This window comes from Diabrotica virgifera, chromosome 8, assembly GCF_917563875.1.
Source record: "Diabrotica virgifera virgifera chromosome 8, PGI_DIABVI_V3a".
In the NCBI taxonomy this organism is placed as follows: Eukaryota; Metazoa; Arthropoda; class Insecta; order Coleoptera; family Chrysomelidae; genus Diabrotica; species Diabrotica virgifera.
The window spans coordinates 185962445-185988260 of record NC_065450.1 but is presented as its reverse complement, the minus strand read 5'-3'; the positions used below and the strand labels follow the sequence as shown (position 1 = coordinate 185988260).

The window sequence follows — 25816 nt, the reverse complement described above, 5'->3', positions numbered from 1 at the left end:
CCATCTAAGCATTCTCATTTCCGCCACATGCATTCGTTGTTCCTCTTTCTTTTTCACTGCCCAACATTCAGTTCCGTACATATTCAGCCTATCTTATGGCTGTTTTATAGAATTTTCCCTTCAGCTTCATTTGAATTTTTCTGTCACACAACACACCACTCGCTTCTTTCCACTTCATCCATCCAGCCCTAATTCTACTGCATGCATCTCCATCTATTTCTCCATTACTTTGTAATACCGATTCTAGGTACTTAAAACTATTGCTTTTCACAATCATTTCACCATCCAAAGATACCATTTTATTTGTAGTGACTCCATCTTTAAATGAACATTCCAAATACTCTGTTTTTGTTCTACTAAGTTTTAAACCTTTTTCCTCCAGAGCTTGTCTCCACTGTTCCAGTTTTTGTTCTAAGTCTCTTTCACTATTTCCTATTAACACTGCATCATAAGCATACATTAGGCACCATGGAATGCTTCCCTGTAGTTTCGCTGTTATCTGGTCCAAAACTAATGAGAATAAATAAGGACTAAGCACCAAGCCTTGGTGCAATCCTACTTTCACCTGAAATTTATCAGTCTCTCCCACACCTGTCCTAACACTAGTCGTTACTCCCTCATACATATCTCTCACAATCTTTACATATTCGCCAGGGACTCCTTTCTTATTGAGTGCCCACCACAGAATCTCTCGAGGATTTTCTATCTTATGCTTTCTCAAGATCAATGAATTCCATATGAGCGTTGGTCTCTTTATTCCTGTATTTTTCCATCAGTTGCCTTATAATGAGAATTGCATCTGTTGTTGATCTGCCCTGCATAAAGCCAAATTGATTATCGGATATTTCGGTTCTTCACGTATCCGTCTATCAATTTTTCTCTCCCATATTTTCATGGTGTGGCTAAGTAGTTTTATAGCCCTGTAGTTTGTACATTGTTGTATGCCTCCCTTGTTTTTGTAGACAGGTACTAATATACTGCTTCTCCATTCGTCTGGCATTTGTCCAACTTCCATAATTCTATTAAATAGACCTGCTTGTCAACTTATTCCTGTCTCTCCCAATGCTCTCCATACTTCCGCAGGAATATCATCTGGTCCGACTGCTTTTCCTTTCTTTATTTTTTGAACTATTTGCTGTTACTGTCTCTGTTAACTCCACAGGCTGTCTGTCAAATTCTTTATTTAATAAACTGTCAAAATACTTTCTCCATCTCTTTTTGACATCCTTTTCATGAATTAGTATTTTATTATTTTCTAACCGGAATAACTAACTATATTAATTGTATATTAACTGATACCGATAATCTATTCACATATTTCATACTCTCAACCTCAACTTAATTTTTGTCTTATGGTTGGAGCTGCTTGTTACGATCAGTTGTGGAGTTATGAAAAAAAAAATACTGTGATTTTTTCTATTTTAGGTACCTTCCAGACTACCGTTTTTCAGACTCTACAAAACAATGTAATCAGATCAGCCCCTGAATCTTTAAATATAATACAAGCCAGGTGCTATGCAGCTAGGAAAGGAACCAGAGATCGTAAGAAGAAGGCTAAAGTAAAAGTAGAAATCCAAAAAGTTGGATTTATACCACATAATCAAAGAAATAGAGAGAAGTAAGTATGTGTTTGTTGCCATAGTAGCAACATTCTGAAGAATAAAAAAATACTGTATCCAAATTAAAAACAACTAATACTTCTTGCTGAATTTTCTAGGTTCCTAGCTAGTCGGCCCAAACTAAAATTTGATGATTCGGGAATGAGAGATCCAGTAGATGATGTGTTTGTTTGTAAATACTATAAATGGGTTGTGTATCCTTTCCAAGAGGCTGTTAAAGCTCATAGAGAAACTCATCACCCTGAAATGTATAATAGACCTGAAACAGATTTACATGTCACTGTAGAATTAAATATGGAGGGTGAAAAGAAGGTAAGTTAAATAAAAATTATGAAGAAAAAGTAAATATATCCTTATGATTTACTTGCACAAGATGATCCAACCGCTTAAAAAACACTTAAATATCACCTCCTGAATGCCTATACATACAGTGATGAGTGTACTAAGAACCAGCAAAATAATGCAAAAGACAGAAAGCATAATATGTTGTGAATTAAAAAGAGATGAAACTAGAAGAGGTGGGAAATTATCAATAGAAACCTATAAATTTACATTAAGTATATTGATAGTTACCCACCTTTAGATGTATCAGAGGAGTTTGGCAACTGTCAGTGTGACAAGCTACGCTACGCTATTTTGTTGGTTATTTGCTCACTCGTCACTGTATATTGAGAGAGTAAGGTCATACCAGGGGATCAAACCAAACTATTGGGGGAGGGAATTAAAACTGTTGTTTTAACACGTTACGTGCGAATGGCATACATGTGCCACATAATGTCTTCACCAATGTGCAGACGGCGCCCATGTATGCCATTGATTATACACATTTTTAATATGTGTCTTTTTTTGTCTGTTCAGAGTGTAAGTCTTAGGATCAGACATCCACACGCAATGTGTTAAGCCGGTCCTGATTTTCCTTAATGGACTCACATCAAACACAACACAGTTTTGTTCTCCAAAACATTTACATTTTGTACAGTAAAACCTCCGTTAACCGAAACAGTTGGCCGAAATGGCTGACAGTTTCAATAATTTTGTTAATAAAAAGTAAATTTAAAAAAAGAATGTGTGTGTACTTTGTACGCACGTAAGAAGTTATACTTCTATTATATGATTTCAACGAAAGCAATATACTTTAAACAGTTTATTTTATTTAAATATTAAACTTTTAATACTCACTACTTTCCAAAAATTTTTATTAAAACAATACCAAAAATTAAAAAAAATAAAACAATAAAACACACGCAAACACATTGAAAAATGAAACAAAGAAATGATTTCTGAACAATAATTGTTGACAAAAATTTTAACTAAATACGTATTTTCTAAAAAATATATATAATAAATATACTTACAATCATAAAATGTATAAAAAAATTAAATAAATAAAAATTTGCATTGGGAATTGAGTCTGCGTCTATAAGGTTGTTAGATTTTGAACTCACCGCACGCAGAACTTAGCTAGCGAGATATTTGAATGATGTGGGAAGATATAGCAACTAAACATTTTAAACTTTTTTGACAGTTGCTTATTCTCTTAGTTTAATTAAATAAGTTTGATTCTTGCGGAATTAAACTATTCAAATACAACAAAATATAGACTAAAAAAGTAATTTATTAGATATGAAGATTGGTAGAAATTGTATTGGTAATCAAATTATGTAAATCAAAACATTACCTACTAGCTAGGTACCTACATTTTCCAAATAGGTATGTAGGTCCTAATCTTTTATTACAATACTGAAACATTTAAAATTAAGTACCTGTTGCTTTTAAAAACTGTTTAAAAAGTCACTACAATTATAAACTGTGTCTGTCCTCACAACAATAAAAACTAATATACTACATACAATTTGTTTACCCATAACCATTGACATATTAATAAAATAACCGACATATTGAACAATTGTTGACAGGTCATTGTAATTACCCAATCAGAGGACGTACAACGTTTAAGCTGCGCCAGGCACCAAGATTTTGATGATCTCGCGCACATATAAATTTACTCCCAACGCGCAAGTATAACTTCAAAAAGCAATAAAATTAAGGAAAATTAACATGCTTAGAGTGTTTTTTTAAAGAAATCTTCTATTTGCTTTTGTGTTTTCCTTTGACAACAATGTTTTGCAGCTATATCTCTCCAATACTATGTAATTTGATACAAAAAGAATACAAAGACAGTGTTATTTTTAACTGAAATTCTTGTTATCCGAAACGGTCTCCCCCAATTATTTCGGTTAACGGATGTTTTACTGTATTTATTCTGTTTTCCATTATTTTATTTGCCTCTCACATCTCTGAGCCATCAAGTGAGCAGCTTTCTACAATATTGTTTTAAATATTTGGTGTTTGGTTTTGCTTGTAATATCGACATTCCATTCGAGTAATTGTTGTGTTATTGTCTTTTCCTTAGTTATTTTATTTACTATATCTGTTTCATCTGATCCTGTATTTGTTAAAGTTAGCCACAAGTATTTCTATTCATTTGTTTGTTTTATTGAGTTGTTATTCACCTCTACGTCTTCTACAGTGTTCCAATGTGACCGTGTATTGCATTGTATCATAATTAATTTCCAAACCTCAGCTTCCAAATTCTTCTTCCAGCTTTTTTATCATGTAGATGATGCTGTCTTTGTCTTCTGCTAAAATAATTTGATCATCAGCAAACAAAATGCTAAGGATATAGTTGTCGTGATCCATTATGGTGATTACCAATGGTGATCCATTAGTATATTAGATATAGCATTAGTATATAGCAGAACATAAAAGGGCTCTCAACAATAGAAAAACAGACACTTCTACATACGCCCTTCACCTTCTAGATCATAATCATTCTTTCAATGAAGAGTTTCAAATTCTGCATATCCAAAATAAAGGCCTTAAGCTATCTTTTTTAGAATCTATGGAAATTAATAAACTGAAAAATACAGATATAATTCTGAATGACCAACTCGAGACAAACAGCTCTCCACTCCTCAACCTCTTCAGTTAGAGACTTAAAAAGGCAAACACATTGTAAATTATATCACTTGAGAAATTCACTCTGCCGAAACAGCTGTAGTCACATAGTTGTAAATAATAAATTTTGTGGAAGTATAGAAAACAAAAGTTTTCAGTGTTTTATTGTGAGATATATTAAATCCATTTGGCAGTATCCTTGCCAAAGTCCTTTATCGACTTTAGGTAGATTGTTGAATATCGAATGGTTCTGAGTAGCTTTGTCTGACTTTTATTCTACAACATTCATTGTCTTTGTACCGGGTGGTCCAATAAGCCGATCTCTCGGCTATATATCAGAAACTATTCATGTTACAACTTTAGAAGAAAAAATTCCTTAGTAAAAGTGGCCAAGAGAAATCGCTGGAAATAACTTTCCTGGGTTAACCGCTAGGGGGCGTAACCTGTGAAGAAAAATTTGAAAACCAGTTTTTTGTGAAATATGCCCAATTATACCAAGTGTTAAATAAGTAAACTAGAAAGAGGCCTAAATTCTGCACAAAGTTGTTCAAGTACTTTTTTTTTAATTTTTGAAATAAAGGGTGGGGGAGAGTGGGAAAGTATTTGTGGATAAATACCTATAACTTTGGTTTGGATCAACCGATTTTAACGAAATTAGTGTCATTAGAAAGAGTGTGGATGAATTAATTTACATTTACTATAAAATAATTGCATTTAGTTTTAATTGTCATAGGTAGAGGGTACTTTCGAATAGAAAAAATTAAAATTTCTTGTTCTTCAAAATGTTTAATGGAAACACCTATTTATTGTAAATTATAATGGAACTGGATTAAATTCGTAACAAAATGGCGCAAACCGCATGTTGATAGCTTTTGTCGAACTCGAGATATGAATAAAAACGCATAAACATAAGTAAGTATAGTATTGACTCACCCTGTATTATAATTTAAATTAAAAAATAAGTCAGTAGGTACTTTCAAATTTTTTTATAACAGAAGAATCTTAATGTAATACCTATTTTGACCATTGTTATTTCATACGATTAAAAATAGTTTTTTCGAAACTAAGTAGGCTACGACAATGAATGTGACGGGGAGTTCATAGTGTTTATTTATTGACAGCAGTCAAAACATTGTTAAGAAGTGTTATATTATAATTCGAATTGAAGATTGCACTTTTTTCAATAGATATTAACATTGGTAATATTAGTAATTAATTATCAATACTAATAATTCGTGATGAGTATATCAAATGCAGAATTGTATGATATGATTGCAGTTTATTTCGAATGTCACCAAAATGCCGCTATTGCCTCACGTATATATTCTGTAAGATATCCTGACAGGAGACATTATGGCAAACAAGTATTTGAAAGAAAGGCAAGAAGATTAAGAGAAACTGGTAGTTTTCATCGTCCTTGTTTTAAACGACGTAGTAGAGGTATGACCGAAGATAATTCAATCAATTTTCTTGCTTTAATTCAACAGAATCCACATATAAGTAGTCGGCAAATCTCTATAGAATTAAACATACCCAAAACTACTGTTCTAAGGATTTTAAAACATCACAGGTTGGTTTTTCATATTATAAAGTGAACGTTTAGGTCAGAAACTTGGAATTCCCTTTAAACTTTAGATTCAACTGTTATTTTAATATTCCGATAAAAACGGCAACACGGCGCTTTTATCCTTTTATCCGTTTCTTAAAAATATTTATGTACGATTTATCTTGTGAAACAATTGTGGATTTTTCAAGATTTTTTGAGTTTTAGTTAATATAGTGGTTTCTTTTTCACCAATATTTATTGTTCTGTTTTTTAGACTGCATCCTTATCATGTAGTTCTCCACCGCAAGCTTTACATGAGAGAGATTTTGATGCAAGGCTGGATTACTGCAATTGGATGTTAGGTCTGCTAGAAGAACAACCGCATATCATGTCAAAGATTTTGTGGACAGACGAGGCTACGTTTAATAGTGCGGGTGGTGTTAATCTGCATAATATGCATTATTGGGCTGAAGAAAATCCGCACTGGATACAGGAGGTGCAGCTTCAAGGTAGATGGAGTCTTAATGTTTGGTGTGGTATAGTTGATGGAAAGATCGTAGGTCCATATTTCTTTGATAGAACTTTAAATGGAGAAACATATTTTGATTTTCTGGAAAATCAGTTGCCTGTTTTATTGGAAGATATTTCCTTACAAACAAGAAGAGATATGATATAGTATTTTTACTACAAAAACGTTATTACGTAGGTCAAAATTTTTGACGTAAGAGAACTGTCAAAACATTAGAATGTGACTTTTCATTATTGCTATGTTTATTATAAACACGGCAATAATGAAAAGTCACATTCTAATGTTTTGACAGTTCTCTTACGTCAAAAATTTTGACCTACGTAATAACGTTTTTGTAGTAAAAATACTATATTACAACATGACGGGTGTCCTGCGCACTTTTCCAGACGAGTTCAAGATTATTTGTATGCAAGTTATCCAAATAAATGGATTGGAAGGGGAAGTATATTTTCATGGCCAGCTAGATCTCCAGACTTAACATGTCTGGACTTTTATCTGTGGGGAAGATTGAAGGACTTAGTGTACCAAACTCGACCAACCACGCGAGACGACATGAAACAGCGCATTATAAACGCAATAAATAGTATATCAACAGCTGAGATTGAAGCAGCTGTTATGTCTACGAGCGAAAGATTACATCTTTGTGTGGATAACGATGGAAAACAATTTGAACATTTAATTGGACATTAAGTTTTAATGATCGAGATATTTGTATGATCTTTTTTTCACATATTTAATTTTAAGTTATAATAAAGGGCGAGTCAATACTATACTTACTTATGTTTATGCGTTTTTATTCATATCTCGAGTTCGACAAAAGCTATCAACATGCGGTTTGCGCCATTTTGTTACGAATTTAATCCAGTTCCATTATAATTTACAATAAATATATGTTTCTATTAAACATTTTGAAGAAAAACAAATTTTTTCTATTCGAAAGTGCCTTTTACCCATGACAATTAAAACTAAATGCAATTGTTTTATAGTAGATGTAAATTAAATCATCCACACTCTTTCTAATGACACTAATTTCGTTAAAATCGGTTGATCCAAACCAAAGTTATAGGTATTTATCCACAAATACTTTCCCACTCTCCCCCACCCTTTATTTGAAAAAATCAAAAAAAAGTACTTGAACAACTTTGTGCAGAATTTAGGCCTCTTTCTAGTTTACTTATTTAACACTTGGTATAATTGGGCATATTTCACAAAAAACTGGTTTTCAAATTTTTCTTCACAGGTTACGCCCCCTAGCGGTTAACCCAGGAAAGTTATTTCCAGCGATTTCTCTTGGCCACTTTTACTAAGGAATTTTTTCTTCTAAAGTTGTAACATGAATAGTTTCTGATTTACAGCCGAGAGATCGGCTTATTGGACCACCCGGTACAATGATTTTATGGCATTTATGTAGGTGTTGTCTACTCCGTGATTTTCCATTACTTTCCACAGGCTGTTGACTGGGACATTATCATAGGCCTTTCAGATATGTGCAAGTCAGCATTGAATGCTATTGCGTTTTCTATGAGCTTTTGTATACAAAATATATTATCAGTATATAAATATACATAGATATAGATCTCAAAAAGTGATGGAGAAAGTATTTTGACAGTTTATCAAATGAAGAATTTGACAGACAGCCTGTGGAGTTAACGGAGACAGTAACAGCAATGGTTACCAGAATAACAAACGAGGAAGTGGCTCAAGCGCTTCAAAAAAATAAAGAAAGGAAAAGCAGTCGGACCAGTTGATATTCCTAGGGAACTATGGAGAGCATTGGGAAAGACAGGAATAAGTTGGCTAGCAGGTCTATTTAATAGAATTATGGAAGTTGGACAAATGCCAGACGAATGGAGAAGCAGTATATTAGTACCTGTCTACAAAAACAAGGGAGACATACAACACTGTACAAACTACAGGGCTATAAAACTACTTAGCCACACCATGAAAATATGGGAGAGAGTAATTGATAGACGATACGTGAAGAAACCGAAATATCCGATAATTATAATCAATTTGGCTTTATGCGGGGCAGATCAACAACAGATGCAATTTTCATTGTAAGGCAACTGATGGAAAAATACAGGAATAAAGAGACCAACGCTCATATGGTATTCATTGATCTTGAGAAAGCATATGATAGAGATTCTGTAGTGGGCACTCAATAAGAAAGGAGTCCCTGGCGAATATGTAAAGATTGTGAGAGATATGTATGAGGGAGTAATGACTAGTGTTAGGACAGGTGTGGGAGAGACTGATAAATTTCAGGTAAAAGTAGGACTGCACCAAGGCTCGGTGCTTAGTGCTTATTTATTCTCATTAGTTTTGGACCAGATAACAGCGACACTACAGGGTAGCATTCCATGGTGCCTAATGTATGCTAATGATGTAGTGTTAATATTAAATAGTAAAAGAGACTTAAAACAAAAACTGGAACAGTGGAGACAAACTCTGGAGGAAAAAAGTTTAAAACTTAGTAGGACAAAAACAGAGTATTTGGAATGTTCATTTAAAGATGGAGTTACTACAAATAAAATGGTATCTTTGAATGGTGAAATGATTGTGAAAAGCAATAGTTTTAAGTACCTAGGATCGGTATTACAGAGTAATGGAGAAATAGATGGAGATGCATGCGGGCTGGATGGATGAAGTGGAAAGAAGCGAGTGGTGTATTGTGTGACAGAAAAATTCCAATGAAGCTGAAGGGAAAATTCTGTAAAACAGCCATAAGACCAGATATGATGTACGGAACTGAATGTTGGGCAGTGAAAAATAAAGAGGATCAACCAATGCATGTGGCGGAAATAAGAATGCTTAGATGGATGAGTGGAGTGACAATTCCAATGAAGCTGAAGGGAAAATTCTATAAAACAGCCATAAGACCGGCTATGATGTACGGAACTGAATGTTAGGCAGTGAAAAAGAAAGAGGAACAACCAATGCATGTGGCGGAAATGAGGATACTTAGATGGATGAGTGGAGTGACAAAGAGGGATAAAATTAGAAATGAGTATATTAGGGGAGTCTAGGTGTGACACCAATTGGTGCCAAAATGAGAGAGCATAGGTTAAGATGGTTTGGTCATGTTCAACGTCGAGACGTTAATCACCCAATACGAAGAATAGCTGAAGTGCAGATTCCTGGAAGGAGTAGGAGAGGAAGACCAAAGAAGACCTGGGGACGACGATAAGGCAGGACATGTTGGTAAAGGGGATTAACATTGATATGACCCAAGATAGAAGTGTGTGGAGAAATGCAATTAGGGAAGCCGACCCTGCATAGGGATAAGGCATAAGGCAAAGAGAATGATGATGATGTCTTTATCTTTATGTCTAAAGAAACCCGTACATATTCTTAACAGATAGTGGTCACATGTCACATAGGTCAATTAGTCTTGTCTTGTTACATTCTGATTAAAGATATTTTCTCGAAATGGGCCTACTATTTCGATACTGTTCTTTCTTCCAGTTCTTGCATTAAGGTCTCCCATCAATATATATATTTTACATTATATCACAGACACCTTTACTTAACAAGCCATGAAGTTGAAACTTGGCAACATCTAATGGTAGACCGGTTAAGTCTGTCAGTTCTCATTTTTTTGTATACAATATTCACCATATTTACAGAGAAACTGAAAATTTTTACAATGTTTCGTGCTACAAATTATAAAGAGCTTTAAAAGGTTTGTTATTAATATGATTCTAGTTCAAACAGCTTGTTTTTTGCAGTAAAGGAGAGACAACTGGAGCAGGTTACTATGATTATTTGCAAAGGGATGGTTTGTGCTTAGCAACGGATTCAGTAAAATGTATTTATTATCACCTTTGTTTAACATTTGAATTTATTATTAACAATCTCAATCTTAAAAAATTATTTTTGCAAAACAGTTATTGTCACTTGATGTTATTATGATCTTTGGCAATGAAAAGTTTACAACAGCATGAAGGATTTCTTTTAAATTTTGAATTTTAGTGTGAATGTAGGGAAAATGCCTTCAAAGTTTATTTTGCTGTTATAAAAATTATGTGTAATATTGTTTTAAATAATTATACATATACATAATATAATTATACAAAAATAGCAGCCATCAAAGTAATGAAACTTCAAAAAAGTATAAAAAGAAATATAACGATAAGGGTGATAAACAAAAAAGAAAGTTATCTACTCTAAACCCCAACAATGCACATCAAACATTGTCAGTAATTGTTTTTATAGTTATTTCTAACGATATTTTGCATATAATTTAAAATAAGATATTATTTATTTAAAATAAAGTATTTTACACATTTTCTTGTCATTGTTTCTTTTTTTGTATAATAAACGTTACTTACAACGAATTACTTTTAATTTGATTTTGAAAAAGCTTTTAGTTAATAATTTTTTTCTGTTCGACTCAAAAAATACAATAAACTTTACTTGAATTTGTAATTTAAAATCGTGGTTTCGAAAGCGATAGTCCGAAAGTCAGACTACCGACGTCATCAATTGCCACGTTGCCTTTTTCTCTTCATGGCTTGTAAAGTAAAGGTGGCTATGATTATACTCATATAATTATATAAACACATACATTTTCTGTCTTTCAGACTCGATTGCTAGATAATTTTACAAGAACTGTTGGAATTCCCCACCGGTTCGACCAAGGAGAAATTCCGTCTGTGGCTGCGTTCGCCAAAACCCAAGAAATACAAAAACTTGCCATTGATGCTGGTGCCCAGCTGGTCGGCGGGGTTGACATGATCAAGAAAATTCAAGTTGGGGAACTCAATCTTAATGACTTCAAATATATAGTTGCTCATCCTGAGATTCTACCGGAAATGGTGGTTCTGAGAGGTTTGTTAAAGAAGAAGTTTCCTAATCCAAAAAGTGGTAGTTTGGATGTTAATCTAGGAACTGCAGTGGAGAAGTTTCTATATGGTATTAATTACACAGCTAGTAAAGATGAGTACGAGAAGGATTATGGTTCAGTTCAGACAGTTATTGGATCAGTAAGTTATCTATTTCTTTTTTTTTTGAAGTTGTACTTCTTTACGATCGAGAGTGAAATTTTATAATACCGGGCGCATGCGCACACAGACAGTATGTAGTTCGTTGCTAATCTTTCAAGTTATGTATGTATCAGCGCTGTCAGCGCAAATAAGTCATTAAATGGATATGTTAGTGTTTTTAGTAAATGTATTATTTATTATAATTTTTGTGTCTTTGGATTTGTCTTCCTCGGGAATAAGATATTTTATAATAATAGTAAGTATATTTAAAGTATTTTTGTATACTTCACTTGGTCTATTAAATTTGTTAGTATTTATGGGAAATCTTGTAACCTGTCAAAGCGAAGGGAATATAGCTCAGTGCGAGAGCGTGTGACCGGAGATCGAGAGGTCCCGGGTTCAAATCCCTGACGATTCATATATTTTTTTTATTTTTGGTATCGTTTTAATAATTTTTTTTTAAAGTGGTAGGTAAGAAAGTTAGTTTAATATTTAAATAAAATACAAATAACCTGTTAAGTATATTTATTTCTTTGAAATTATAAGTATAATAGAAGTATAACTTCTTACGTGTGTACAAAGTACACACACACATTCTTTTTTTTGTTTTATTTATCGCATCCACCTTATCGGTTATTCTTCTTCTTCTTCTTAAGGTTCCATCTTCTATCGAGGGTTGGATATCAACATGGGGATTCTTATTTTACTTACAGCAGCTCTAAATAGTTAGCTAGAGCTCAGACTAAACCATTCCCTTAGGTTTCGTAACCAGGAGGTCCGTCTTCTTCCTACATCCCTTTTACCTTTTATTTTGCCCTCTATAATCAAACCAGCAGATTATGATGAGGACCTCTTATTATATGACCAAAATGTTCAAGATTACGTCTCTTAATTGTCTGTATAATAATTTCTTCCTTCTTATTAACTAGTGTTGCCCAAAATCGGTCTTGGTCTTGCAGTCTTGGTCTTGTTCTTGCGTTTTCGCAAGACCAAGACCAAGACCGCCTAATTTTAGCAAGACCAAGACCAAGACTTACCGTGCAAGACTTGAGCAAGAACAAGACTTAGCCTGCGAGACTCTTGCGTCTTGCAATTAGAACTGAGGGTCGTTTTAGGCAGTATGTATATTAGTTCGGCTATATTCTTACATACTTTATGAGAAACAAAAAAAATTTTTAACAAAAATTTTTAAAATTGGACTTATGTTCACTACGAACAATACCATAAACATACATAGCGATTCAAAATATCCAATTAAAGAACACTTGACACATTTGACACGTACTCAGGTCATTATTACAATGTAAAAATAAAATATTTTGTACTTTCCTTCCCATCAGACGACTTCCCTGAAATTAGTTGTCCGGGTTATAGGTCTGGATCCCGCGTATGAAAAAAAAGTTGATTAATAGCAAGCTGAAAATTTGTTAATAGCTTAAGGGTGTCTAGTCAGACAAACTTTGATATATGGGAACACTGGAACAGAGGAAGCTTTAATTGTGGAACAGTTTAAAAATTTGGAACGGTCAGACCACGAAAACGTCACATGTATTTTGTCCGACAGAACTTCCAATTGATTTGTTACCCTTTCATTAAACTCTCATGCAAAAATCAGGCTGCTATTTATCACCAAGCGGGCATGATAATGAGTGGAACACGTAGAACGTGTCAAATGACAGGAATTATGACAGGTGATAAATAGCAGTCTCATTTTTGCATGAGAGTTTAATGAAAGGGTAACAAATCAATTGGAAGTTCTGTCGGACAAAATACATGGGACGTTTTCGTGGTCTGACCGTTCCAAATTTTTAACCTGTTCCACAATTAAAACTTCCCCTGTTCCAGTGTTCCCATATATCAAAGTTTGTCCGACTAGACACCCTTAAGCTCTTAACAAATTTTCAGCTTGCTATTAATCAACTTTTTTTTTGATACGCGGGATCCAGACCTATTATGAGAATAGTCGCCTTGCCTTCTAATCATAACATAACATTCTTGCTTTGCGACGCCGATAGTAATATCAAATATCGTATCCAAACTTTTTAAAAATATATCACCTTGCTGATAAAAAATATACCTAATAAATTTAATCTTATCGGTATATTATAGAATAGTAAGACTATTATGTATTGTTTTTGCTGAATGTGCTATGACCTATGCTATGAGATCACTGGGTTACAGAAAATTTGCCGAAACAGCGCGACTATTATTTAAAAGTATGATTACGACGGACTGGGACGTTTCGCCGTCGCCGTTTCGCCGTCGCCATTTCGCCGTCGCCGTTTCGCCGTCGCCGTTTCGCCGTCGAGCCATTTCGCCGTCGGCCGTTTCGCCGTCAAGCCAGTTCGCCGTCGGCCGTTTCGTCGTCGTCATCCCGGCATTGGTTAAGTTTACAATAACGTGATAACCTACTAACTTTTTTTTATACTAAATGTCAGTGTAAATAAAATGCTGATGTTGCTAGTAAAACCGCGTAAAACCAAGTTATATTTTCGTATTCAACTATATATTGTTTTCGTCTGAAAAATAAAATATTTACAGTATTAAAAATATTTAAAAAGTTACATTTCATAATTATGGGCAAGTCCTCTAAGATATTCTAAAATATCTCCATCGGCATTGAAGTTTCGGACTAATCTTAATATTGAGAAAAGGGATTTCAATTTCAATTGTTTTTACTGTATCAAAAATAAAAAACTTCATTATGCAAAAGTGATAGTATATAATCGTTCGGAAACCATTCAAAACTTATATACAAGTAATGATCATCCGGAAATTATAAGTACGAATGCTAACAACGAAATGGCGACTGCGAAATGGCTCGACGGCGAAACGGCGACGGCGAAATGTCCTAGACCCTGATTACGAGACAAAGGACAGTGTAAATAAAATACCGAAATTAACGATATACACTTCTCCAAAAAATTTACTCACCACCTTAAAAACAGGTCATTGTTAATGTCTTGAATTTCCTAAGCCTGTTGTTCGATTTAAGTGATTTTTTTAATATGTTGTCTTATTTTTATAAATATCGCTGTAATATTGTTGCTTGACAGGTCAATTATTATTGTCACTGTAGCCCGGGTGTACCAATAAAAGTGTGTTTTTTCACAGAGCTAGCATCACTCTGTGGAATATTCTAGCATTTATAAAATACTGAAATTACAACGATAACCTCATATTTTCGCTTATATTGGACATTACATTCGCTTATATTGGATAATAAAATACACTACTACTACTATGTATTACTATCGGTTTACAGCGTTCTTCGACGCCTTCCGACTCCTAACCGCCATTCTTCTCTGTTTAACCATAGACCTGGAGGGATTTCTTCCTCTTTTTCTTCTCCCTTGTGGTGTCCATGCCAAAATCTGCTTAGGGATCCTGTCATCTGTCATACTTCATACTAGTTGTTTTGTTTTTATGTCATCAATTATTGTATGTATGACTCCCATCATTTCTCGTATTCTCTCATTTGGTATCCGATCTCTTCTTGATTTGCCTGTTGCTCTTCTCCAGAAGTCCATTTCTGTTACTAGTAGCATTTTCTCCGTTCTTTGTTTCAGTGGCCAAGCTTCACTGCCATATGTGATTATACTTTTAAGTATGCTATTGTATATGAGCTGTTTGTTCGCTTTAGATATTGTCTGGTCCCACAGAATGCCGTTCCTCATGGATATGGCTTTTCTACCCTGTATTAATATAATAAAATATATAAGTTTCTAATAAACTTTAGTTAGTTAGAACATAGGCACGGATTACTTAGATCATGAGTTCAAACTCCACCCGGTATCAGTTGTCTAGATCAGTTATTCTCAATATTTTTGAGTCATGAACCACAAAATACTTTTTATTATTTTTGTTACCAACTAACTGAATTAGGTATTTAGCTAGGTAATCTAATTAAGTATAATAATAATTGTGGTGCTGCTTTTAGCTGTGTTTGCGTTTTGTGTACCACTGCAAATAATGATATGTACCACCAGTGGTACATGCACCCCAAATTGAGAACCGCTGGTCTAGATATTTATTAATTTGGCTGATCTTTACTATGGCTATGAAATTCTAGCTTAAAATGTACACCTCTGTCACGTTGTTCAAATTGTTCAAAGATATGTAATAGGCTAATAGGCAACTGCGAGACTTGCAAGACTCTTGCTGCAAGACCAAGACCAAGACTGGGAGCGCAATACCAAGACCAAGACCAAGACCAGGTGTACTGGCGCAAGACCAAGACCAAGACTGTCTAAGTCTCGTCTTGGTCTTGCATTTGGGCAACACTATTATTAACCCTATCAAGGACTTCAATATTGCTAATTTTGTCTACTCATGATATTCGTAGCATTATTCGATAACACCAACGCTCAAAAACTTCCAATTTGTTAATCTCTAATTGCTTCAATGTCCAGGACTCAGATCCGTAGGGCCAAGTTGTAAGAACTTAGCAGCGCAACAACCTTACCCTTAGATCCATTCTTAGATCTTTACTACATAATAGATGTTCCATTTTCACAAATTTTGCCCTTGCTATTTCTATACGGCTTTTAATCTCTTGTGTTTGTTCTGCGTTTTGACTAACCAATGTTCCTAGATATTGGTGTTTTGTTTATCTACCCTGTTTATCTGCATATTACTAATATGGAGTGTCTCGTTTTCTTTTGGATATTTTGTAATGTCCATGAATTTTGTTTAAGTTCATTTTAATACCATATACAGGGTGTCCAGAAACTCTACCGACAAACGAATACAAGAGATTCCTCAGATAATTTTAAGACAATTTAACCCAATTCACTTAGTCCGAAAATGCTTCCTAAAAGAGCTAGAGCTATTTGAAGATGGCGTCTGGTAATTAGTTTTTCTTAAATACCTCCGGAACGCTTCTATTTAGAAAAACAAAAATTGGTATGCACATTTATCTTCCAGAGATAAATCGATTCCATCCATTGCAAATTTCTAGTACCGGTCATAGGCGTCCGTTTTGGGTAGGGCAACGGTTACTTTATCGCATAACTTTTTTGTCTTTAACTTTTAAGCATTTTTGACTCTGGATTATCAAATTGTAAGGTATTCTTGTACTAAAAGGTACTCTTGTTTTAAGTCGATAGGATACACCGTTTTCTAGAAAAATTGATTTGAAAATTTTTCGTTTTTTAAATTTCAAAAAAAAATTTTCAAATAAAACTATTTAGAAAAAGGAAAACTTGTACGTTCAATTATATTCCAGAGATGAATCGATTTCATTAATTGCGAATTTCTAGCATCGGTCATATGCGTCGGTTTTGGGTAAGTCAACGGTTATTTTATCGCATAACTTTTTGTCTTTAATTTTTAAGCATTTTTGACACTAGATTATTAAATTATGAGGTATTCTAGTAGTATAAGTTCGTCTTGCTTCAATTTGGTAAAATACGCCGTTTTTTTTTCGAAATTTTTTACATTTTTTTTTCAAATTCTAGAGCCTAAAAATTTTCAAATCGATTTTTCTAGACAACGGTGTGTCCTACCGACTTAAAGCAAGAGTACCTTTTAGTACTAGCATACCTCACAATTTAATAATCCAAAGTAAAAGATGCTTAAAATGTAAAGATAAAAAAGTTATGCGATAAAATATCCGTTACCCTACCCGAAACGGACGCCTATGACCGGTACTATAAATTCGCAATGGATGGAATTGATTTATATCTAGAAGATAAATATGCGTACACATTTTTGTTTTTAAATGAAGTAAAAGTCAGACTTACTCTCAATCTTTATTATAACTTCCGACGACCGGTTTCGCTCTTTAAAATTTGTAGAGCATCTTCAGGTCAAAGGTAACAAGTTACAAAATGCTACAAATAAACAAAAACCAGAGTTAGGACATTGTCTGGTTGTAAAAGATGCTAAAGATCCATAAGATCAATCCAATGTTGAATAACATACATAAAAGTAGCGAAATAGCATACCAATGCACATGCATGCAATCATGGGGGGGTGGAAAAACTTCCCCCAAGCGCACAAACATGTGCAGAAGTATGCTATATATAATCATGCAATTATAACGTGTCGTACTTACATTCGGATACAAGGTGCTACCAACTCAGTATTCATTATCATGATGTTTCTGTTAAAGTTATGTTAACGGGATATGGTGGAATAGACGGAGGATGCAGCAAAGGTAAACAAATTTATTTAAATAAATTTAAATAAATTTAAAAAAAAATAAATTAATTTGTCTACCTTTGCTGCGTCCTCCGTCTATTCCACCATATCCCGTTAACATAACTTTAACAGAAACATGATGATAATGAATACTGAGTTGGTAGCACCTTGTATCCGAATGTAAGTACGACACGTTATAATTGCATGATTATATATAGCATACTTCTGCACATGTTTGTGCGCTTGGGGGAAGTTTTACCACCCCCCATGATTGCATGCATGTGCATTGGTATGCTATTTCGCTACTTTTATGTATGTTATTCAACATTGGCTTGATCTTATGGATCTTTAGCATCTTTTACAACCAGACAATGTCCTAACTCTGGTTTTTGTTTATTTGTAGCATTTTGTAACTTGTTACCTTTGACCTGAAGATGCTCTACAAATTTTAAAGAGCGAAACCGGTCGTCGGAAGTTATAATAAAGATTGAGAGTAAGTCTGATTTTTACTTCATTTAAAATGAACTCTCACATGCAACCCATTCAAGATTTTTGTTTTTCTAACTAGAAGCGTTCTGGAGGTATTTAAGAAAAACTAGTTACAAGACGCCATTTTCAAAGAGCTCTAGCTCCTTGGGAAGCATTTTCGGACTGGGTGAATTTGGTTAAATTCTCTTAAAATTACCTGAGGAATTTCCTGTCTTCGATTGTCGGTAGAGTTTCTGGACACCCTGTATATGGTACGCTTTTCGTTCAGCCGTTCTAGTATATTTCGGTTATTATAAGCAAGCCGGGAAACCAATGTATCATTGCATAAAGTGTTAGTTATAAAGACAAAATGGTTTTAAGTAAAAAATATGTAGTGTGGATAAACTCTTGTAGACGCACTTGTCACATCGAAAAAAATATACATCTAATCGTGATATTTGACTCTTGTTTATATTCAGATGAACTTTCTGAAGATTTCTGAAAAGAAATGTTCCTCGATGATATGCTATATAGTATCCAAATGGTCCATTTCTCCGTGCCTATCGCCTATTCTTTGATGTTGAATCTTAGAGGGAGTATGATATTAAACCTTAGGAAATTTTAATGATATGTAGAATGGAAAATGCGCTGCAGTGTATTGAACAGATATGCACTAATAGGGCTAAAGTACTGCGGAAAACAAGCAGGAATTAGCTGAGTCAGCAGTTTCAGTCAGCTTCCTTACTGGACATCCGTGAGTCAAATACAAGGGAGCAGTTTCATGAAGAAGTAAACTGCAGACTCGGTAACATAGAATCTGAGTCAACTGTACTTTTCACGTCTACGAGGCGTTAGATTCCAGGTGCAAAAACTTTTTGGAGACTACCAAGTGACTCCAAAGAAATATGGTACCTATACACTAAACCTGTACAAGCTGGCTCCTCCTCCTCCTCAGTCGTTTCCTCATTGCTGAGTGTCGTGATTCCCTATAATACGAGCAACTATCTCTTTCCATCGGCTTCTGTCCTGAGCTTCCCTCATGGATTCAGAGAATGTTTTTCCACTGGCTTTCTGTACTTGATCCGTCCATCGAGTAGGTGAGCGAGCTCTACTTCTGCGCCCTTCAACGTTTCCCGAAATTATAAGTCTCTCAAGATTATCATCACTTCTTCTTGCAATATGGCCGAAAAATTTTAAGACGGTGGAGAGGCAAATAGAGGAAAGTCGAGTCTGAATATTAAGCTCTTGGAGGATTGAGTGATTTGTTCTGTGTTCCGTCCATGAGACTCGAAGCATTTTTCTCCAGCACCACATTTCAAAGGCGTCAATCCTTTTTCTGCCGTCCGATGTCATCGTCCATGTTTCGGATCCGTAATTAAATATGGGAAAAATTAAGGCACGTACTAATCTTATTTTGTTGTTCTTCGACAAGGAGCGATCTTTCCAGATTTTCGATAATCGACTCATAGCGTTTTTGGCCATGCCTATTCTCCTACGTATTTCTGTTTCACAAGATCCTGTATTACTGATGTAGGATCCTAGATAATTGAACTCGTTAACCACTTCAAACTGGCCTAAGGCTCCTGTTGTCTGAAGTGAATTTGAATAATCTAATATCATAATTTTTGTTTTTTGTTTATTGATCTTGAGACCACATCTATTGCTTTTGGCTTCCACTAGCTGCAGCTGGCTGGACATTTCTTCTTCGGATGCAATTATTAATGTTGTATCATCTGCATATCTGAGATTTGAGATCTTCTTTCCTGCGATAGAAATACCGCCATTCCATTTGTCGAGTGCTTTTCTCATTATATATTCCCCATAGAAATTAAAAAGACTTGGAGATTAGGAATACATCCTTGTCGGACTCCTCTACCTATTTTAAAAGGATCGGACTTATGGTTTTCAATTCTTATTCTGGTTTCACTGTTCTCATATAGGCTTTTCACCAGAGCTGACAGATGATCAGGAACCCCCATCTCATGTAAGAAAGCAGATGATCATCGGAATTTTGAATTCTCGTGCTTTCTCAATGAGTTGTCGCATATTAAGAATTTGCTCCCTTGTGCCTTACCCCTTACGAAGCCTGCCTGTTCTTGTGGTATTTGTCTATCCAGGTATATCTGGACACACAGCTGGCACAGGGTTCCAAGATCCTGGAATGGGCATCATGAGGGAATGGAAGATATAAAATAAGACACCGATTTGTAAGAGACGGCTTCAATGATAAAAAAAGAACCAAGCAAGAGAAATGTTTAAATGTGTATTGCCGAGCGAATTTTGTTGACAATGGCTGCGTTTTTTTTTGAGAGCCGCACTTATTTCATTTCTATCGAGGATGGGACGTTGACTATGTCTAGGTATTTGACAGAGGTTCTAGAATACCATGTTTTACCGTTAATGCTTATTTTGGAAGACGCTGCAATATTTATATATTATAAAATACACCCACACACTGTTCGAATAGTTGTATGTTGACAAGATTTGGCCTGCTTGCAGTCCAGATTTAAATCCCGTTGAACATATTTGGGATGAGATGATTACGGAGACATATGCCGGACCAGAAAAATACTAGAGAGTATAACTCGTCGTTTGCTAACTTTTTGCCAGAGAAGGAAATACTCGCTACTAAGTCCTTAAAATTTCTTATTTCAACAAAAAGCACATCAAACTAAAATTATTCACGAATGAAAGTGTTTCTTTTAATATTAACAATATCAAAAATATTACTTTATTACAACTAATTTTCTGGTTATACCATTTGTGGCTTCTAAAATTTGCAAGCCAACGAATTGCCGGAGCTAAGGAGGCCGAGGGAGATCTATCAAATTGCATCTCACTTCCCGCCTGTCCAGTACGGTAAAATTCCAACAAAGATTAGTTCCCAATACTCCAATTAGGAGTAGAACTAATAAAAATATTAAATAATCATTTCGCTGTGAATCGAAACAAGAGCCGTCTTATTTTAGTTAGTTCAGAGAGCGCCAAAAGCGCTTGAACTAGTTTCAACCCTTCTTGGAGTCTCATCAGAGAGTGCTTATTTGATTCTCTCTGAACCACTAAAATTCGGGCTGCCGGTATTATTTATTAAAATTATTCATTTGCATTACTTTGAACAATACACAATAAAAATGTATAAACATTTTCAATTTCTTTGCAATCCGAAAACGCAGCAGCATTATACTCTAGTTAAATCGGAGAGTGCAGGAAGAGTCTATACCGGTTTCGGTGATTTTTTTCCCTCGTCTGCTATTCTTTCCCTATAAGGCTGCTGCGTTTTCGGATTGCAAAGAAATTGAAAATGTTTATACATTTTTAATTCATTTACTCTTTTGTGGAGTACTTAGGAATCTTTCTCGTTGGAACTTTTACCACGCTGAGCAGATGGGACGTGAATTTTTCAAAATTACCTCATCTTAATCTCGTCTCGAGACCCGTATGATTTATAATTTTTGAAAATCACCGGAAGTAGTAACCAGAGAAAGTTCCACGTGTTGTCAATCTGGTGATATGGGAACGATATTTATTGTCGTTTTCTGTGCTACTTGATTGATAACTTATTTTGTTTCTCGGCAGATGTCTCTAGGATATCCGCGGCATTTCTTTCTTTGTAATTCGCAAGGGCCCAAAGCGAAGTACCTGGTTAAATTGGAGAGAAGAGGATATGGGACTACTGACGAGGGGAAAAATTCCCGAAACCGGTATATACTCTTCCTGCACTCTCCGATTTAACTAGAGTATAATGCTGCTGCGTTTTCGGATTGCAAAGAAATTGAAAATGTTTGTACATTTTTAGTTTATTTACTCTTTTGTGGAGTACTAAGGAATCTTTCTCGTTGGAACTTTTACCACGCTGAGCAGATGGGACGTGAATTTTTCAAAATTCCCTCATCCTAATTTCGTCTCGACACCCGTATGATTTATAATTTTTGAAAATCACGGGAGGTAGTAACCAGGGAATGTTCCATCTGTTTTCAATCTGGTGGTATGGGAAAGATATTTATTGTCGTTTTCTGTGCTACTTGATTGATAACTTATTTTATAAACAATAATCTTTAAATTTTGTGCTTGGCAATGTAGGTTCTAATTTTAATATATTTCAGTTAACTATGGATCCTAAACAACTGGAAGAAAATTTTGCAGCACTAATAAGAGATGTTTACACAATGAAACCAAAACGGCAAGGTTCTTTTATCACCAGGTAATATTCTTATATATTTAATAAATTTAATTACATTATAATAATTTCGCCGCAAAACGAAATCAAGAGACATCTTATATTCAGGGAGCGCAGCGCCATAAACACCTTTACCGGATTCAAGCTGCTTAACTTTCTTCAAAGAGTGTATATGTTACGGGCAATAACGTAAATCCGGCCAATAACGTTAATAACCGGTCAATATCGACAATGACCTGTTGAATTTAGTCATTGTCGACAATGGCCGGATATTAACGCTATTGTCCATAGAAACCGAACATTGATGCTAATTTTAAATTTTTGATAACATTTCTATCATTGTCTGGTCAATTCAACAATTCCCGTTGTAAATCGGTCAATGTTGGAATTTAGACTAAAAGATAGGTTGTTTAATATTTGCTTAATTTCTGTGCTCGTGCTGAAATTACTCGTATGCTTCTTTTCATGAGCATTTTTCAGTGCTTCACAAGTGATAGAAAAGAAGGTAAGTTCGTGATAATACACATTTATGACATTTATTCTAACATGACATTTTAGTTAAATCTGACAGTTGTCACATTTTATTTGCAATTTGGCATAAAAACAAATCAATTGAGTTTATTGCATTTATAAAATGGTATTTTCTTTGATTTGTGTAGTCTTATAAATTGTACAGATTATATTCGTAGATATATTATATAATTAGTAAATAATTTTTTTTTCGATTATAGCGCCATCTATTGACAACTAGAATAAATGTTATAAATGTCACCGACGAAATGTAATCACCAACGTGCGTTTTTTTCTGTCACATACAATTTAATGCATTAGAAAGAAATCGAAAACTGTGACGCACTGATAGATCCTCATGCGAAAAAGCATAGAAAATTTATGTAAAAAGTGCTACAAATGGTTCACTATCTTGTTAAAATAAAAATGATTATCCTTCAAAAGCTATCTTATATAAAAAAATAATAGGACACCCATACTTAATTTTATTTATTTATCATGTTGTTATTGACCGGTTGTTGATAAAAACTCTAATTTTAGGTTATTTTTACAACATTACCCAATAGCTAACATCATTGTCCGTAACATATTATATGACTATCTCTGGACCAACTGAAACAAATCCGACTCCCAGTATCGAATTACAACAAAATAACATGATATGGATGTCGTGGCGATATCTGCATAAAACAATTCAAAGTCTTATTTTAATAAAATTAAAAATAATATTAAAAATAAAACTTTTATTGAGACCAAGTATCTGGTAACGCATTCGTGGTTTTTATTAATTGCAAACAAAACAAACGAATTCTGAAATCAAAGAAAGCCCGGAAATTGAATCTTACTTTTTGTCCGTTCAGCGTTACAAAATTCCACCGAAAAGTTGGTCCCGCATACTCAGTTAGAAGAAAAACTAACACAGTGGACTCTCCCTATAACGAACACGGATATTACGAGGTTTCGCTTATAACGAGGTACATTAGGTGTCCCATAAAATTCCTATTGACCTGTAACCCTCTATAACGAGGCATATTTGGTTATAACGAGGAAAAACGAAACCGAAGAAAATGTTTTTTACCTGTTTTTAGGGCTGTAATGGCTATAAATAAACACCCCCAACTGCCTGTATATAAAAATTCCCAACATATGCGTTATTATCGAGGCAAGTGCTGTAATGAACTCGCCGCCTGCAATAAACTTCTTGTTTATCTATCGAGCGATATTGAATATTGTAGGACATGTATTGTAGGACATGAATATTATTATTGTCTGATATAACGAGATCAGCTTGTATCGAGGTAATTAGTCCGCCATTTTAGTTCTCGTTATAGAGGGAGTCTACTGTAGAAAATAATAATTTTGCTGCAAAACTAAATCAAAAGACATCTTATATTTCAGTTCGGTCAGAGAGAATTTCAAGTGTACTATATAATTGCCCAATATAAACTATTGTGTAATATATCGATTTTAATTAAGAGCTTAGGCGCAAAATTTCGCGCCAATGTGTTTTAAATGCGTTCGTTTTTTTTTCGAATACTGAAAAAACTGATTTGAAAAACTTAAACGCAGGATGAAAGATTACATTATTACCGAGGGCCGAAAATCTCTTAAAATAACCAAAAAGTTTCTTTTGAATAAAATATTTGCAATTAGACTAAATTTTCACTAAATTTTCTCTTTTTTTTTTCACCCGTGTAACTTATTAAAATAAACATTATAGAAGTTTTCAGGGACTTTCGGCCCTCGGTAATAATGCAATATTTTATTCTGCGTTTAAATTAAAAAAAAAATACTTATTAGTTTTCTCAGGATTCGAAAAAAATTAATGCATTTAAAACACATTGGCGCCTACACCCTTAATACTAACCGTCTTTGGGTCCTTATAAGATATCTTTATTTCATATTAATGTGGCACTGTGTTTATTTGAGTGTTTAACTTTTTAGGTGTCTTGTATGGACGCCGTACTCTTCAGAAAAACTTAAAGTCAATCACGAGGTATTTTTAGAAAACGTAGAGCCTTCGAAACAGTCTGCAGTAAATGTCGAGGAAGAAATAGAAGAACGAATGACGTTGTAAACGGTGTGTTTGTTTAATATTATAGTCGGTAAATTGTTTCGATCGTTATAATATATATGATCTATTTGTTATGTTAACTAATCAATTTATAAAATATATCATTGAATTTTATTATTCCAAGTAAATTATTAAAATTAGCATCAAATTATCATTAAATCCTATATAAATTGCATTTTTAAAATAATAGTAAAATTTCTCGTATTTCAGTTGATAATACTTTTCAAAACCGGCCAATTCTACAACTATAACCAAACGGTGTACCAGTATACTATTATAAAATAGCGAATCAAGTGTAATAACTACTAGACCAAGGCGGATCTGTTTTGAGGTGGATGTGAGAGGTGGCATTCGGATTCTTGCACATAAAATTAGGTGACAACTTCAATAATTATAATTGACTTATGCTCCTTCTCAAAAAATGCCCGGAACATTAACCTTTCAGAGATAACGTGGCATGATGGTACATAAAGTGTAACGTGCGGCGCACATCCAGAAAAGGTCCAAAAAACAAATATTTTCGGAAAAACGGTCTGAGAACTTGTCAATTGTTTAAATATAAAGACAAAAAAAAACATTTGCAAACAAATTTATTATAACTTGCACTTAAACTCATGCTTCAAAAATAAAAGTGAACGGATATATCCTTTTCACATTTTGAGTCCTATAAATCACAAAAACCTAAATTAAAAAAATACAAAACATTTATTTCTAATAAACTAAACAATGACTAAATAAAAAACAAATGTTTGAGCTGCGCAGAGTAGATACATGAATGAACGGAAATAAGTCAATCTTCGCTGCTG

At 34.2% G+C, this 25816-nt stretch overlaps 1 protein-coding gene across 2 annotated transcripts in view; it reads left to right on the top strand.

Annotated features, from left to right (window-relative positions):
- Positions 1-25124, top strand: part of LOC126889415 (39S ribosomal protein L1, mitochondrial) — a 33461-nt gene extending 8337 nt beyond the window's left edge. For both annotated transcript variants that reach the window (XM_050657705.1, XM_050657704.1), the window contains exons 2-6: positions 1426-1618; positions 1718-1931; positions 11236-11637; positions 22353-22450; positions 24881-25124. In XM_050657705.1, the coding sequence (XP_050513662.1) occupies positions 1426-1618; positions 1718-1931; positions 11236-11637; positions 22353-22450; positions 24881-25013 (1040 nt within the window). In that variant the 3' untranslated portion in view covers positions 25014-25124. The remainder of the gene's footprint in view (positions 1-1425; positions 1619-1717; positions 1932-11235; positions 11638-22352; positions 22451-24880) is intronic.
- The last annotated feature ends 692 nt before the right edge of the window (positions 25125-25816 follow it).